General features: G+C 44.5%; 1 protein-coding gene across 1 annotated transcript in view; it reads left to right on the top strand.

Moving 5' to 3' along the window:
* The window catches only part of tenm2a (teneurin transmembrane protein 2a), a gene marked incomplete at its 5' end in the record, with an annotated part of 299,282 nt that overhangs the window by 267,501 nt on the left and 16,663 nt on the right, over positions 1 to 15,118 (top strand). Inside the window, 8 exon segments of the mRNA XM_083786230.1 lie at positions 1,231 to 1,509; positions 4,467 to 4,625; positions 5,515 to 5,753; positions 6,422 to 6,597; positions 12,406 to 12,521; positions 12,523 to 12,642; positions 13,424 to 13,531; positions 13,935 to 14,123. Coding sequence (XP_083642356.1) covers positions 1,231 to 1,509; positions 4,467 to 4,625; positions 5,515 to 5,753; positions 6,422 to 6,597; positions 12,406 to 12,521; positions 12,523 to 12,642; positions 13,424 to 13,531; positions 13,935 to 14,123 — 1,386 coding nt within the window.

Here is a 15,118-nt window from a genome sequence, read left to right as displayed (position 1 = left end):
TTAACTCATGTTGCTATGATTAGGTGATGTCATGATGATGTAATTCAAACGGTGTCAAAACAAACATTAAATTATCTTTATTGTTAATGGGATTTAATAGTTTATGTTTTTGGGACAACATTTCTCTTCATTGTCAATGGCGTTTTTAAAACAAACATTGAACTAAAAACAGACATTAAACCCGCAAAAACACATCCGGGGAGCATGGTGGCGCAGTGGGTATAGTGCTGTGGCCTCACAGCTAGAAGGTCCTGGGTTTGATTCCCACTGGGGACGCTGTGGGCGCTGGGGCCGTGTTCTCTCCTCTGCGTCATCAGTGCCCATATCCTATAGGTGGGGTTGGCGAAAGAACTGTGTGGAGTTTGTGTGTTCTCCCCAATGTGTCAAAAACAACATGCAGTAATCCTGGTCTCTAAACTATACCTCCCCCTGGCCAGCCAAGGTACTGGTTGGAATAACGCGTTACGTTCGTCCGGGGAAACTCCCCCCTGTCAGGTGAATAGAAGCGGCTTGGACTCCTCATACATTGAAGGAAGCATAAGGTCAGTCCGCTGCCTCCCCCCTCCCCCCCCAGGTTGGCAGAGGAAGTGTAGCGCCCATGGATTGCATAAGATAATTGACACTGGGTGGAAAAAAAAGGGTTGCAAAATCATGGGATAAAAACTAGAACTGCACTCTGTCGAGTGCATACTTGCTTGTTGCACACTAGTAGGCCATAAATGGCCAACTAGTGCGCAAGCAGAGCGCGCAAGTCCTTTCGATCGCTGTAAACTGTCAAATCTCAGTATCTCTGTGAAGGAACGTTTGAAATGTATACTTTTTAGATGTAACTATTTGCTACCTACCTACTGTACTTTATGCATATAAACACCTAGTATTATTAAGTATGATTCAAGTTTCTATCTATATAAGTTTGGGTGAAGAGCTAGTCATACATATACACACCACGTACTCTGGTCCCAGCAGATCAGGCACAATTTGCTATTTTATTTTTACTGATTATGTATATAGTATACGTATGACTAGCTCTAAATGATGACGTAAGAAATATGGTCATTTGTGGTCATTTGGTCCAAGCAAAACAGGCACAGATTTTATGTTTTTCTGCATAAACATCGAATGGCGGGACAGCTGTCACGGCGGAAGAGACCGGGCGAAAACATTACTTGCGCGCTCTGCTTGCGCAAGTAACAAAACAAAGAGCTCTTATGATCTTTTCCCCGTGCACAGGTGAGCACCAGTGGCGAGATCTCCCTGCTGGCGGGCGCCGCCTCCGACTGCGACTGCAAGAACGACGTCAACTGCAACTGCTTCTACGGCGACGACGGCTACGCCACCGACGCCGGCCTCAACTCGCCCGCCTCGCTCGCCACGTCACCCGACGGCACGCTGTTCGTTGCCGACCTCAACAACATACGCATCCGGGCGGTCCGCGCCAACCGGCCCGCGCCCGCCACCGCTGGCTCCGCCCTCTCCGGGGCAGTGGGGGCGTCGGCGGGGCAGTACGAGGTTGGTTTGATTGATTGATTGATTGATTGATTGATTGAATAGTTTATTGCAGTAGTTTTCAACCCTCAAAGCCCATTATTGTCTCCACCAGGCCGAAGGCATGGGGGGAGAGTATGTTTTGCACTCCGTCCGTCCGTGTGTCCGTCCGTCCGTGTGTGTGTCCGTGTGTGTGTCCGTGAGCAGCTAATCTCGGCCACCGTTAACCCGGTCGATGCCAAATTTTGCTGCAAATCATGAACACATCGCGTGAAATTGTGCACGCACATTCCCACTAGGCCGAGGACGAAATGCCACATGAACAATTTCAACTCAGCCTCAAGGTGGCGCTATAACTGGCCGAAAAGTGTTTTTACCTCTAACTGCACGGATCTGTGGATAATTTACTTTTGTACCTGTAGACCTGTAGACCTGTAGAAGGGCACTTTTTCTAGTTTATTTGTCATTTGAGCCACGGACCACCATTGGATGACATTTAGCCTCTCAGTCCGAAAGGATATTTTGTTATCGTTGGATATTGTGTAGACTTCTTGTAAATTAACCGTAATGTAAATGTTTACCAAAATTAAAAAAAAGCGTAACATGAAACTATAAATGGACCCGGCTGTCAAGAGTTGAATATCTGTAAGGGACCATTTGGTTACCAACTTTCCATCATTTAGCTGGGGACCAACAGAAACCCCCTCAAGGACCACTGGTTGAAAACCAATGGTTTATTGGACATAAATGTAACAGAGTATCTGTAAATGCACCACGTCTATCGGTATGTCTGTCTGTCTGTACGTCTCTCTGTACGTGTGTGTATACGGTTTGTAATGCACGTAAGCCGACTTCAAACTCGACAAACGCGTTCTACACCCCCACAGGGAGTGCAGTGCCCGGTGTCGAGTGCCCATGGTCCATATATGGAGCTGGCCTGTTCTGACATCACAACACTCCATATTTGGGCATTGCCTGACACAGAACTCCATATATGGGAATAAAGGGACACAGAGAGACGGATACAGAAATCTCCATTTATGGGCATGAAAGGGACACAGGCGGGGGGTGGAACGGGTACTTCCATCAGCACCGGTCTGGTATGCAATCAATGCATAGACGTGACATGAAGAGTAACAACAAAATTCAATGTCATCAATGAAAAACCAAAAATCAATATGATCACAGGAAGAAAAGAACACTATGTACAGAGTGGGAAAAAAGGAAGAGGGTTGATCACCTAATTAACCCATTCTGACCTGAGATCAGATTCATACGAGGTTTCCACTGGGGACACACTGGTCTGATTAACCTATTCTGACCTGAGATCAGATTCTAAAAATGTCAGTCGTTCTTCGATTTTTCAAAAATAGCAGACCTACAAGCTCGTAGCGCGCCACTCGGTGGCGCGCTATGAGCTTGTAGATCTGCTATTTTTCAATAGCTAAAGCATAACATGATGCCAACACCAAAATGGGTGCCCGTTCAGAATGGGATAATACCAAAAACCCTACCTATTCCATTTCTCCCGCACTATTTCCCAATCCAAGTGCATTTGTCTTATTATTATTATTATTATTATGTAACGACAGCGCCGCTATTCCAAAGCCCCCCTCAGGTACATATTTAAACTATTTTCAGCGACGGCATAATATGTTTTTTATCAGTGGGTAAGATCATGTTGAGCTGGTCATTATCAAAGTATAGCTCTCGAGTCCAAATAGGTGTGGGCATACCCCTGATTGATTGATTGATTGAAATCTTTATTAACAGTTTGTAGAATTTACAGTACATTTTAAGCACAAACTCAATACAAAGACTGTCAACTGTGAGTGGACGACCCAATTAAGCATTACACTTGTTTACAACAGGGTCCACATTGTTCAATTCATCATAACATTTAAAGACATACAAACATTTAGAGACATACAAATAGACATTTCTCTGTAGGTAAAGAACAGAACAGGAATTCATCATATGGGAAGCAAAAAAGGGAAAAGATACAATATACAGTGAGGGAAAATGGGGTGGGGGGGTGGGGGGGATTCAGATTTTACAGAGGCCAGTTTCGAATTGCAGCCATCCGTAGGTGCCCTTTGAGAGCGGTTTTGAAGGAGTCAAGGGATTCACATGTCTTAATGACTGTTGGTAGGGCGTTCCACATTTTGGTGGCATAGGAGCGAAAAGAATTTAGTCCCTTGTTTGAGCCGAATCTGGGTTGTACATGGTTTGTTGCACTCCCTCTGGTGTTGTGGGTGTGGACTTCGTTTACATTAAGGAAGTATTTAGACAGGTACATGGGTATCTTGGTGGTGTATCGAATCTTGTGGACCAGACCCATTGCAAGATGCTGTACTCTGTCGTCGACCCTAAGCCATCCCAGCCTGTCAAAGTGGGCAGGGGTGAGGTGGGTTCGGGGGGTGAGGCCAAGTAGGAGCCTGACCAGTTTGTTTTGAGAGGTCTGGAGCCTTGTTTTAAGGGCCTTTGAGGTGCTGTGGTACCAAGAGGTGGATGCATAGTCAAAGAAACCTTGTACGAGGGCTCCTGTTAAGGTCTTCAAGGTGTTTTTGCTGACCAGTGAGGAGATCCTGTAAAGGAATCTTGTTCTTTGATTGACTTTTTTTATTACGTTGGTGGCCATTTTATCACCGGAAAGATTGGCCTCCAGGATGGAACCTAGGTAGGTAATTTGATCTTTTCGTGTGATAATATTGTCACCCACTCTAACCAAGAAGCCATCTGCCTTGCTGAGTTTACTATTTGATCCGAAGAGGATGGATTCAGTTTTTCCCAGGTGTAAGGATAATTTGTTATCAGCGAGCCAGGTGCAGATTCTACCGAGTTCAGAGCTGAGGGTCTTTTCAACCTGCAGTTTGTTCCTGTCCGAGACCAGCAGTGCTGAGTCATCTGCGAACAGGAACAAGTTGCAGTCACAAGCTGAAGTCATGTCGATGTAAGTGATGTGCATTTTTTTGTGCAAGGTGGCGTCTCCACGCGAGCAGGAGCTCTACGTGTTCAACGGGGACGGTCAGCACGTGCAGACTCTCAGCCTGGTGACCGGCGAGCCGCTCTACAACTTCACCTACGGCCCCGACGGCGAGCTGAGCGCGCTGGCCGACAACTGCAACAACACCGTGAAGGTATACCGAAAAGAAAACCAGTGTTGGTTTCCTTCGACTTCATATAATACTATGACAGGGAAAATGATCGTCGACTGACTTTTTTTTAGGGCTGCGAATCTTTAGGTGTCCCACGATTCGATTCGATTCTGATTCTTGGGGTGACGATTCGATTCAAAAACGATCTTTTCGATTTTTCCGATTCTCGATTCAAAAAATATATATTTTTTTTATTCTAAAGCAGTTTTTTTATTTTTATTAAAAACAATTAAATTGAATTTTAGCATGATCTACTCCAGTCTTCTGGCATGAAAGCAGAGTACATTTAGTAAAAAGCTTGTATAATTGTAAAGGTTTTATCAACTGAATGATTTAAACACACAAAGGTTAAATCCCAGAGTAAGAACATGTCTCATTTATTTAGCTTGCACAAATTTGAACCAGTACAAAAGTTACAAAATCTCTTCTCACTCAATACCAGAACAATACATTAGTATTAAAACAGGTGTAAAATAAATACAATTGGCAGGCTTAGCTTAGCTGGTAGTAAATGCACTATGCAGAAACCCAGGCTATAATGCATTGCATGCACAGGTAGTACCTGTGCATGTTTTTGTTTTTTTGTTTTTTTTTGCACAAATGTACCTGTCAGGTACAGGTACATTTGTGCAAGAACAAATAAATAAATAAAAAATAAATAAAAATCGATTTTTGGAAAATGAGAATCGATTCTGAATCGGACGGCATTAGAATCGCGATTCTAACTCGAATCGATTTTTTTTGACAGCCCTAGTTGGTTTCCTTCGACTTGATATAATACTATGACAGGAAAAATGATCGTCGACTGACTTTTTTTTCTCCCACTGAGGTATCGATTTGACCTTTTACCTTTTTTCCACCACCACTGAAGGTGAGGAGAGAGAGCGCCGCGGGGGGGCAGGGAGGAGGAGGAGGGGGAGGTGCAGGAGGGGGTCTACTGCGCCTCGTGCTGCTGCCGGAGAACCAGGTGGTGGCGCTGGCACTGGACCTGGGCGGCGGGCTGCGCAGCGTCTCGGCCCTGGGCCGCGACGTGGCCATGATGGCCTACAGCGGCAACACGGGCCTCCTGGCCGCCAAGGCGGAGGAGACCGGCTGGACCACCTTCTACCAGTGAGTGTGACGAACGATGAGGATACCACCACCAGCTACACAACACTGGTTTTTTTTTTTTTAATTCATGGGGGGTTTTTTTCAGTAAGAATTGAGGCTCGAATACCTGCACGTATAGTGGAATAAGCCAATAGGCATATTAAAGTTAACTTTAAAAACATCAAATAAATAATTAAAACCAGTGTTGGGCAAGATAAGCTACAAGTAGCTTACCCAATACTGGCTAATGGCCATGGTCCCCAGCTCAAGACTACTGTAGCTTTGCGTATAGCCAGACAACTGTTCCACATGCAGTCTCCGAATGCTATATGTAGAGCCTGGAACTACACAATCTATTTGTATTAATATATATATATATCCATTTCTGCTAAGCAGTAAGCTATATATGTTTATATTATTTCAATTTATATTAGGATACATTTTGCAGTACATTTTGCAGTAAAACTAATTGCAGTAGGCCTAACATTTTGCAGTACATTTCGGATTCCAGTACTTTTGTACTTTTACTAAAGTAGGCTACATTTTGATTTCCGGACTTTTACTTAATAAGAATATTAACATGCATTGCAGTTGTATATTAAAAAAATACTTTTTTTTCCCACCTCTGTTCTCTATCTCTCTCTCTCTCTCTCTCTCTCTCTCTCTCTCTCTCTCTCTCGTCCCCACAGGTACGACAGCGAAGGCCGGCTGACCAACGTGACGTACCCCACGGGCACGGTGACCAGTCTGCACCGCGAGATCGAGCGCTCCATCAACGTGGACATCGAGAGCTCCAGCCGAGACGACGACGTCACCGTCATCACCAACCTGTCGTCCGTGGAAGCCTCGTACACCGTCGTGCAAGGTACAGATCGCCGCTGTGTATTTTTTTTCCAAAATGATTTGCCTGAGGCTATATATAGCAGTGGTTCCCAAACGTTTTAGCCCTGTGACCCAAAAGTGAGATTAAAACACATTTAGTGCCGGAAGTGCATCAAAATAGAAGCTCCGGGGTGCCAGAGTTATCTGATCGCTTTTACTCTGAAAGCCATGAACCGGAAACACTTTCCTAAAAAGGTTGACTTTACAAAGAGACCTCACATCCCCGATCATCTTAATTATTTTTTTTACGCTCCAAAAAACGTTCATATTTTGCGGGAGAGACGGATGAGGAGCAGAAATTATGAGCCTCCGGGCTTTCTCAAGTTACATGCGCATGGCCTTGAAATCCTAGGTGAGAATCAACTGGGTTGATCAATAATGCTTGGTCAATTATGGTCCCATTTATTTAAAGATTGATGGTAGAGTGGTAGGGTATGCTGTGGGAGGGGGCATGGCTACCACCCCCGCTCTTGTTGTACCCACCGCCGCTCTGGTCCCAAACTAATAGCATTCATTTCCGGTTGTATTTTGTATTTTGTAACCCATTTTTCACCCCTGTGTCAATCATCTAATGTGATCCTGGGCTCTACACACCCTCCACCAACCTAGTCCCCATATATGGGGGACAAGGGGAGAGCAACGGACTTGAACTCATGCTTCCTTCATGTGTCCAAGTTGCTCCTTTACACCTGACAGGGGGGGAGTTTCCCTGCTTTTTACGGTTTTCTAAACAGACTGTATCAAATATGAGGACTGACTGTGGTTCTCCATAGAGAAAAAACGTCCGCGACCCACGGGATGATCGAGTGACGCCAGGACTTCGGTACTCTATTATATCCAATAGCCAGGCCCTGAACACACCCCTGCCATTGGGGAAACATTTCCTGTAATGTAACAGTGCACTGACTATAGCCTCAAACATCTTGGAACGATCTCCAAAATTCTTTAAAAACGAAGCTTTGAAGTTTGAATTGAGTTATTTTTGTTTTGATTGACTGGCTTTTTACCCTAAAAGTTCCTTTGTAATTCACCCTGATTTTATAATGTAATATGTAATGGATGTGTTTTGTTTTGATTTGTATTGTATTATAACCTTGGCTACAGTTGAAAATGAGGGCTTGCCCTCAATTGAGTATGAATAAGGGTGATGATATTCCCCATTGCCCTTACCTCCACCTCTGCGAGAATACGAATTGAGGTCGTTCTAAAATACTAGAACCATCATAAATACAATCCCCCCCCAAATCCCCATCAAAGAACACAATAAAGTATATCATTATATACAAAATATTGTAGAGAATGAACAGAATCAATCGATTGCTCCTCGAAAAACTACAGCCATGACCTTAGAAAATGACACCTCACCACCAGTGGTGAGATATCGCCCCCTGGTGTTCTTGTGGAAGATAACACCAGATTGTTTTTAGGACAGCATCCTGAGATAGTTGTGAGAAGAGGGTGACCAGATGTTCCCCCTTTGCGTGGGACAGTCCCTCGTTTACAAGACTTTTCAGGCGTCCTAAATATTGAGACTATGTCTCATATAGTATATATAGGTAGTATAGTTAGTCCCCTAATAGTTGGCCTTAAAGCAAGCACTCTCATTGTTTCTTTTCCAGCAAGATGTGTTTTTAAGCCTGTTAAAATAACATGAGCAATATCCCTATAGGCTATTAAAGTCAGCCATACCATGACCAAATTTAACATTTTTCACACACTCGTAGCGCGGCACTCTGTGCCGTGCTATGAGCTTGTAGATCTGTTATTTTAAAATAGCTAAAGTATAACATGCTTAAAACACCAAAAGGGGTTCCCGCCCAGAATGGGTTAAAGATGGAGTGTCGTGAATTGTAGATCGGCATGTCATATGAAAGCACGGAATCATAGCTTCAAATTAACATTGGTTGTTCAGTTTGACCCATGGCTTATAGAGTAATGTCTTGCAGAGAAACAGCGTTGCAGAGAAACAGCGAGTTGAGAAAACAGCCTTGAAAGGTTCACTTCTGTGGTCTCTAACATTACACCTACACTACAGTGGGGTATACAGCCGTTTTTTTTTTTCGTATTGGCGAACATTGACGTATTGACGAACATTGACGTACAGTATTGGCGTGAACATTGATACTGTATACACTTTTTTTTAAAGTAATCTTCCTTCCTATATAATGTTTTAGGGTGGGAAAAAATCACGGCACTTCTTTAAGCCTATAATCTTCACATGGTGTTGTGTGTTCAATCCCTTCCCTGCCTTATCTATATACACCATGCACTTTGTGTAGAATCACTCTATACTTCTCGTTCCCGTTAGCCTCACGCTATTGAATATTATTACTGCCTCAAATTCATTAACTTGTGTTCAGTGAATCCTCCTCATCCCCAAGCTCTCTCTCTCTCTCTCTCTCTCTCTCTCTCTCTCTCTCTCTCTCTCTCTCTCTCTCTCTCTCTCTCTCTCTCTCTCTCTCTCTCTCTAATTGTCTCTCTCTCTAATGTCTCTCTCTCTTGCCCTTGTTCGCTCCCGTGCACATGTGCACACGCATGCACACACGTGCGCACGCACGCACGCACGCACGCACGCACGCACGCACGCACGCACGCACGCACGCACGCAGCACGCACTGCACGCACGCACAGCACACACACACACACACACACACACACACACACACACACACACACACACACACACACACACACAGACACACACACACAGCTGGTGGAAGGTGGAAAGTAACTTATTACATTTACTTAAGTACAAGAGTTAAGTAAAAAAATGTAGATATTTGGTAAGTATACTTTTCGATGCCAATACTACTTTAACCAAGTACATTTTGAATTCCGAAGTAAAACAATTTTCCACCATTGCGCCCAAGTAGCCTCCATCCAGTTAAGCTTATATTCTGCCTGTTTAGAGAACACGAAGGTATAGGAGAATAATTGGCTGTCCTCTGCCGACCCCTCGCAAACGATGTGACACAAGTCTGAATCCGGGTCCTTGGGCTCCCTGGGGGGGGGGGGGGGGAAGCACGTCGGAGAATAATAATCTGGCTGCAGATGGATTCAGGCCCCCCCGCTCAGTGGCCCGCCGGAGAGCAAGGTTTAGTGAGATAACTGTAATTTGAGGTTTTCACAATGTTCCGTATATACGGAACACCCGGGGAGGGCTTCCCCGACAGACTCACTTAGACAGCTCTCGCTCTCCGCTCTCGCTCTCTCTCTCTCTCCCTACCTCTCTCTCTCTCTCTCTCTCTCTCTCTCTCTCTCTCGCTCTCTCCCTACCTCTCTCTCTCCTCTCTCTCTCTCCGACCTGTTCCGTTTACCGTCCTGCTCCCGTCCACTAAAAGGACTTCCGTTTGCCGTTGATTCCATGTGAATGCAGCATTAGACTGTCATTCGTCTCAACTGGCTCCATTGAATTGTGTTTTTTTGCATTGAACATTTGGAACGTCATACAATTTGTATTTATTTTTTCAGGCTTCGTAATCACATACTGCACAATTGCACATGCACAGGGCACATATGACAAATAACTTAAATATTCAAAGAAATCACGGGGACATTTAATATGTTTTGTATGTTTTTCTCTTTCCGAAAAATGTCCAAAATAGTGGACATTGTTGATCTTCGTGTCACGTCTTGTAGATCTTATAGATCTGCTATTTTTGTAAAAAAAAAAATGAAAAATGTGTGAACATTTTTTCAACGACAATAATTGAAATGATCTCAAATAATTGCGATGAGACGATTGTTGAGGTTGTGACAGGCCTACGCCTCGCTCTTTAGCTCTTCTGTCACCCCACTACCTGCTTTCTGCCTCTCCCTTCATTAAGTTCCTCCTTTCCCCTCAAGCTGCCATTTCACTCTTTCTTCTTTCTCTCCCTCTCTCCCTCTCTCCCTCCTCTCCCTCTCTCCCTCTCTCTCCCTCTCTCACTCTCTCCCTCTCTCTCTCTCTCTCTCTCTCTCTCTCTCTCTCTCTCTCTCTCTCTCTCTCTCTCTCTCTCTCTCTCTCTCTCTCGTCTTTCCCTCTGTGTTATTACAGAGATTGGGCTCCGATAGAGAGAGAGAGGGGGCGGGAGAGGATTTATGTAGCCAAGCTGCCGAGTCAATGGAAAAGGCGTCTCTTGTCAGAGCGAGGTGTTGTTAAAATGCTGCCCAGAGGCTTTATTACAAATTGGCTTTATGGATCACTGTCGTTTATGGTGCAGGCTTCTGAGGCAGCAGCCATCTGATCCTCCTATCACCTTTTGTAGATGAGAGAAAAGTCCCCCCTCTCTCCTCTCTGCATTCTGCCAGACCATTCTGAGGCCAAAAAACAAACAATCTCATCTTATCTTCCGTTGCTGTCATCGTCACACCTTTTGACCGCAGTGGAAAAGCACGTCTCTCCTTGCTGCGCTGCCATTGTCCTTTATGTTACTAATTTGGCCTATACTTGCCAACGTTCTGCCTTATATTATAATTTCATATCTAATTACCATAATGCCTCCAGGCAAGTGATCAGTCTTTAATATGAAGCATCCAACTTATTTATCTGAGTGGAGATGGCATTGCAACCCCCCCAAAAAAACACAAACAAACAAACAAACAAACACAAACAACAACAAAAACAACGCAACCATTTGGACTATGGTTGCTGTTTTAATATTATTAGGGTCAAGCCCGAAGGGTGTATAGGCCCCTTATTGTTATCGAAAAAACAATTCCGCTGTTTTAAAACAGTTTTGGCGGTTCTGAGCTATATCGTTCTTCATGAAATTCGGCAATATACAGTAAATATATATGTATTGCCTCCACCATAGAGTTGTGAGGATCCCTCAGGAGCTGAAGCTCATACGCTCATTCGTCAAAAGACCTCTGACCTTTAGATCTCTAGATGAAAGAATTGTTATGATTTCATCTATACATTTTTCTTACGTCATCCACGAAACCTGATGATGTATGACGATAAGAGCGGCCCTCACTTCACACAATGGCAATGTTTATTAACCCATTCTGAACGGGAACCCATTTTGGTGTTAGCATCATGTTATGCTTTAGCTATTGAAAAATAGCAGATCTACAAGCTCATAGCGCGCCACCGAGTGGCGCGATACGAGCTTGTAGGTCTGCTATTTTTGAAAAATCGAAGAGCGACTGACATTTTTTTAATCTGATCTCAGGTCAGAATGGGTTAATCAGACCAGTGTGTGTCCAGTGGAAACCTCGTATGAATCTGATCTCAGGTGAGAATGGGTTAAGCTGCATCAGGACGCAACGTCTAATTGGCCGCAATGAGATGATGTACAATTGTACATGATGATGTGCGATGATTAGAGCACCCCTCACTTCACACAGGTGTGATTTTTGAGTGGTGCAACCACTCCATTGCCTAGCAATGCGTGTCCCTGGCAGGCAGGCTGTGTCCGAGCACGGAAGTAGCGTTGGGTTGGTTTTCACCACCAAGTGTCACTGTTGCGCAGCCTAACACACACACACACACACACACACACACACACACACACACACACACACACACACACACACACACACACACACACACACACACACACACACACACACAGTATATATGATGACTTCGGGTGTGACAGTACAGTACAGGGACCTCCTGGGGACCCCCACACGTTAACAATTCTCAACCGCTTCGGACACGGGGCGGCTCGCCAGAACCGGCCTGGGCGCGTTCCCGGGGGTCTGGAATGTTCCGGGGACCCCCACAACACGGTATAACTAACGGTAATTTCTCGACCGTTTCGACGGTCTCACGATGACTCTGATTCTTTGTCGCCCCCTGCAGACCAGGTGAGGAACAGCTACCAGCTGTGTAACAACGGCACCCTGAGGGTGGTGTACGCCAACGGGATGGGCATCAGCTACCACACGGAGCCGCACGTCCTGGCCGGCTCCGTCAGCCCCCACCATCGGACGGCGGAACATCACGCTGCCCACCGACAACGGCCTCAACTCCATCGAGTGGCGCCTCCGAAAGGAGCAGACCAAGGGCAAGGTGACCGTGTTCGGCCGGAAGCTGAGGGTGAGTAAGGGTCATGATGACGTGTCGTCCTTGTCAACTTCAGTTTTTTAGGAATGCCATTTTTTTTTTTTTTTTTACAGTGGGGGAACTTGCTTGTACTTGCATGTTTTACTTAAGTAAATTAAAAGTGTCAATACTTTACAAGTAATTGGCTGGAATTCAAAATCTACTTGAGTAAAAGTACAAAGGTATTTTGGTGTCCAACTCCAAATCTACAAAGCAACTAAAAGTTTTCAAATAAATGTAGTGAAACATGATTACCTCAAATTGTCATGTAATGTGGTCATTTTTTATGGAAATTATTATATCGGGGAAAATACACCCAACGTTAGTGATGGTGTAGTCTCGTGTAGCCAGACAACTATTCTTTGCAATCTCTGAATGCTATAGAGTCTGGAACTATATACACCTCCCGAAGTCAGAGTAAGGAAGCTGCCATTTCCGCTTACGGAAATATATATTTTAAATAATCTTTTTACTTTCTTTTTTTTTTTTCTAAGCCAATATATATATTTTTTCCAAGCTATATATGCTTAGATGATTTCATTTCATATTAGTTTACATTTGTAAAGACAAAACGGAAGTGGGGAGGAGCACTTCCGCTTTATATTCTACTCGTGATTAGCTTCCGTTGCTCCAGAGTCCAGACTATATTATGACGGAAGCATTTGAAAATTGCGAGGGGGCAACAGTCTGGCAACGTGAGACTAGTGATGGTGTCAATTTTCATCATCTTCAAATCCTTTCCCTCGTGTCTCTCTCTCTCTCTCTCTCTCTGCAGGCTCATGGCCGTAACCTCCTCTCCATCGACTTTGACCGCAACACACGCACCGAGAAGATCTACGATGACCACCGCAAGTTCACGCTGCGCATCATGTACGACCCGCAGGTACTGTTGATTCCGTAGAGTCAAAACTTTATGGCAAAACATGTTCGCCGACTTTTTATACTGACTTAAAGTAAATGAAAACAAAATAAAAACCAAGCTACGATGACTAAAACTGAGACTGAATCTTTTGTCAATTTTGACAACGAATAAAAAAAACTATACTAAAATGTTAGAGAGAGAGACTAGTGGAGAAGAGATCCCATAGAACTGAAAGAAAAGTAATTTCATGCTTTAAATTAGTTGCATGCTTGTAGGTCGGCTATTTTCAGCATGCAGCTTAAAATCGGCCATCGAGGCCTGCCCGAAATACATTTTAGTCGACTAATTCAAAAAGACTTTGACTTAAGACTAAATCGAAATTATTTGCTGTCGAAATCAACACCATATACCCCACGGCATGCAGGGCCGTCCCGCCATGTGGCTCCCCAGCAGCAGCCTGGCCGTGGTCAACGTCTCCTACTCGCCCACGGGACAGCTGGTGGGCCTGCAGCGAGGCAGCATGAGCGAGAGGACCGAGTTTGACGCGCAGGGACGCGTCCTGTCCCGCTCCTTTGTGGACGGCAAGGTCTGGAGCTACAGCTACCTGGACAAGGTATGTACGTTAAAGATGTGGTGCAATATGGCTTCTTGGGGCTATTGTATTTAGAAGTTTCAGTCTGTTCACTGGTCGGCGACTGAGACAGACGCTACTACGTGGCTTACTACGTCGGCTTATATGATACGTCTTTTAGCGTGCTGATTATGTTTAAAATGAGTAATACGGTCTGGATATCATCTTGATATCGCACAGCAATGGGAATCAACCAGGTGAATGAAATCAAGATTAATTTATATGCATGCAGGACTTCACACGTCATCACGTTTCGTTCAAAGGAAGTAATTAAAATTGGCTTTTTGTGGACTTTTGATATAAAAATACACACATTTTCTCAATTGTGTTGGTTGTTAGGTATGACCACGGATATGCTATAATACCATAGACTGTAAAAAATATGGACAAAGCGTTCCCCGGGTCTAACATGGATGTAAAATGAAGCCTGTTATTCCTGCACTGTAAGTCGCCATCTTTCTAGATCCGTTTTGGCCCAGCTGGCCATTGGCTGGCTCCGTTTTGGCCCAGCTGGCCATTGGCTGCCCAGACAACGAGGCGGGACTTCCCCCCTTCTTCTCCGTTGGTTTTTATTTTGACTCGAGTGGGAGGGGACTCCCGATCATAGACTGTAACGGTAGCCACGCCCCTCAGAACATACGCGACTTTATGGTCATTTATTTTATAAATGGGACCATAATTTTCCAAAAAGAATATTATGACATTAGAAATGAGACTTTAAACTAGTGACTGGAAGCAGAAAGTATTCATGACCATGTTTATTAAGGTAATACAGTCTAGGTGAAGTTGGGCCCAAATACATGGACTTCTATGGGGCTATGGGTTTTTTTGGGTCCAGTGACAGCGCCACAACAGGCCATTATATGAACTTTCAGGAGTTTCAGGCTTCACAAAATATCTGTCTGACTGCCCCCCTGTATAATACAGAGAGAATAGGGGGGGACATATACATTTTGGACTAGAGAATTGCAGTGACA

The sequence above is a fragment of the Protomyctophum parallelum genome (assembly GCF_964188405.1).
Source record: "Protomyctophum parallelum genome assembly, chromosome: 16".
Lineage (NCBI taxonomy): Eukaryota > Metazoa > Chordata > Actinopteri > Myctophiformes > Myctophidae > Protomyctophum > Protomyctophum parallelum.
Note: the sequence above shows the minus strand (reverse complement) of the source record. Positions and strands in the feature narration are given on the sequence as shown.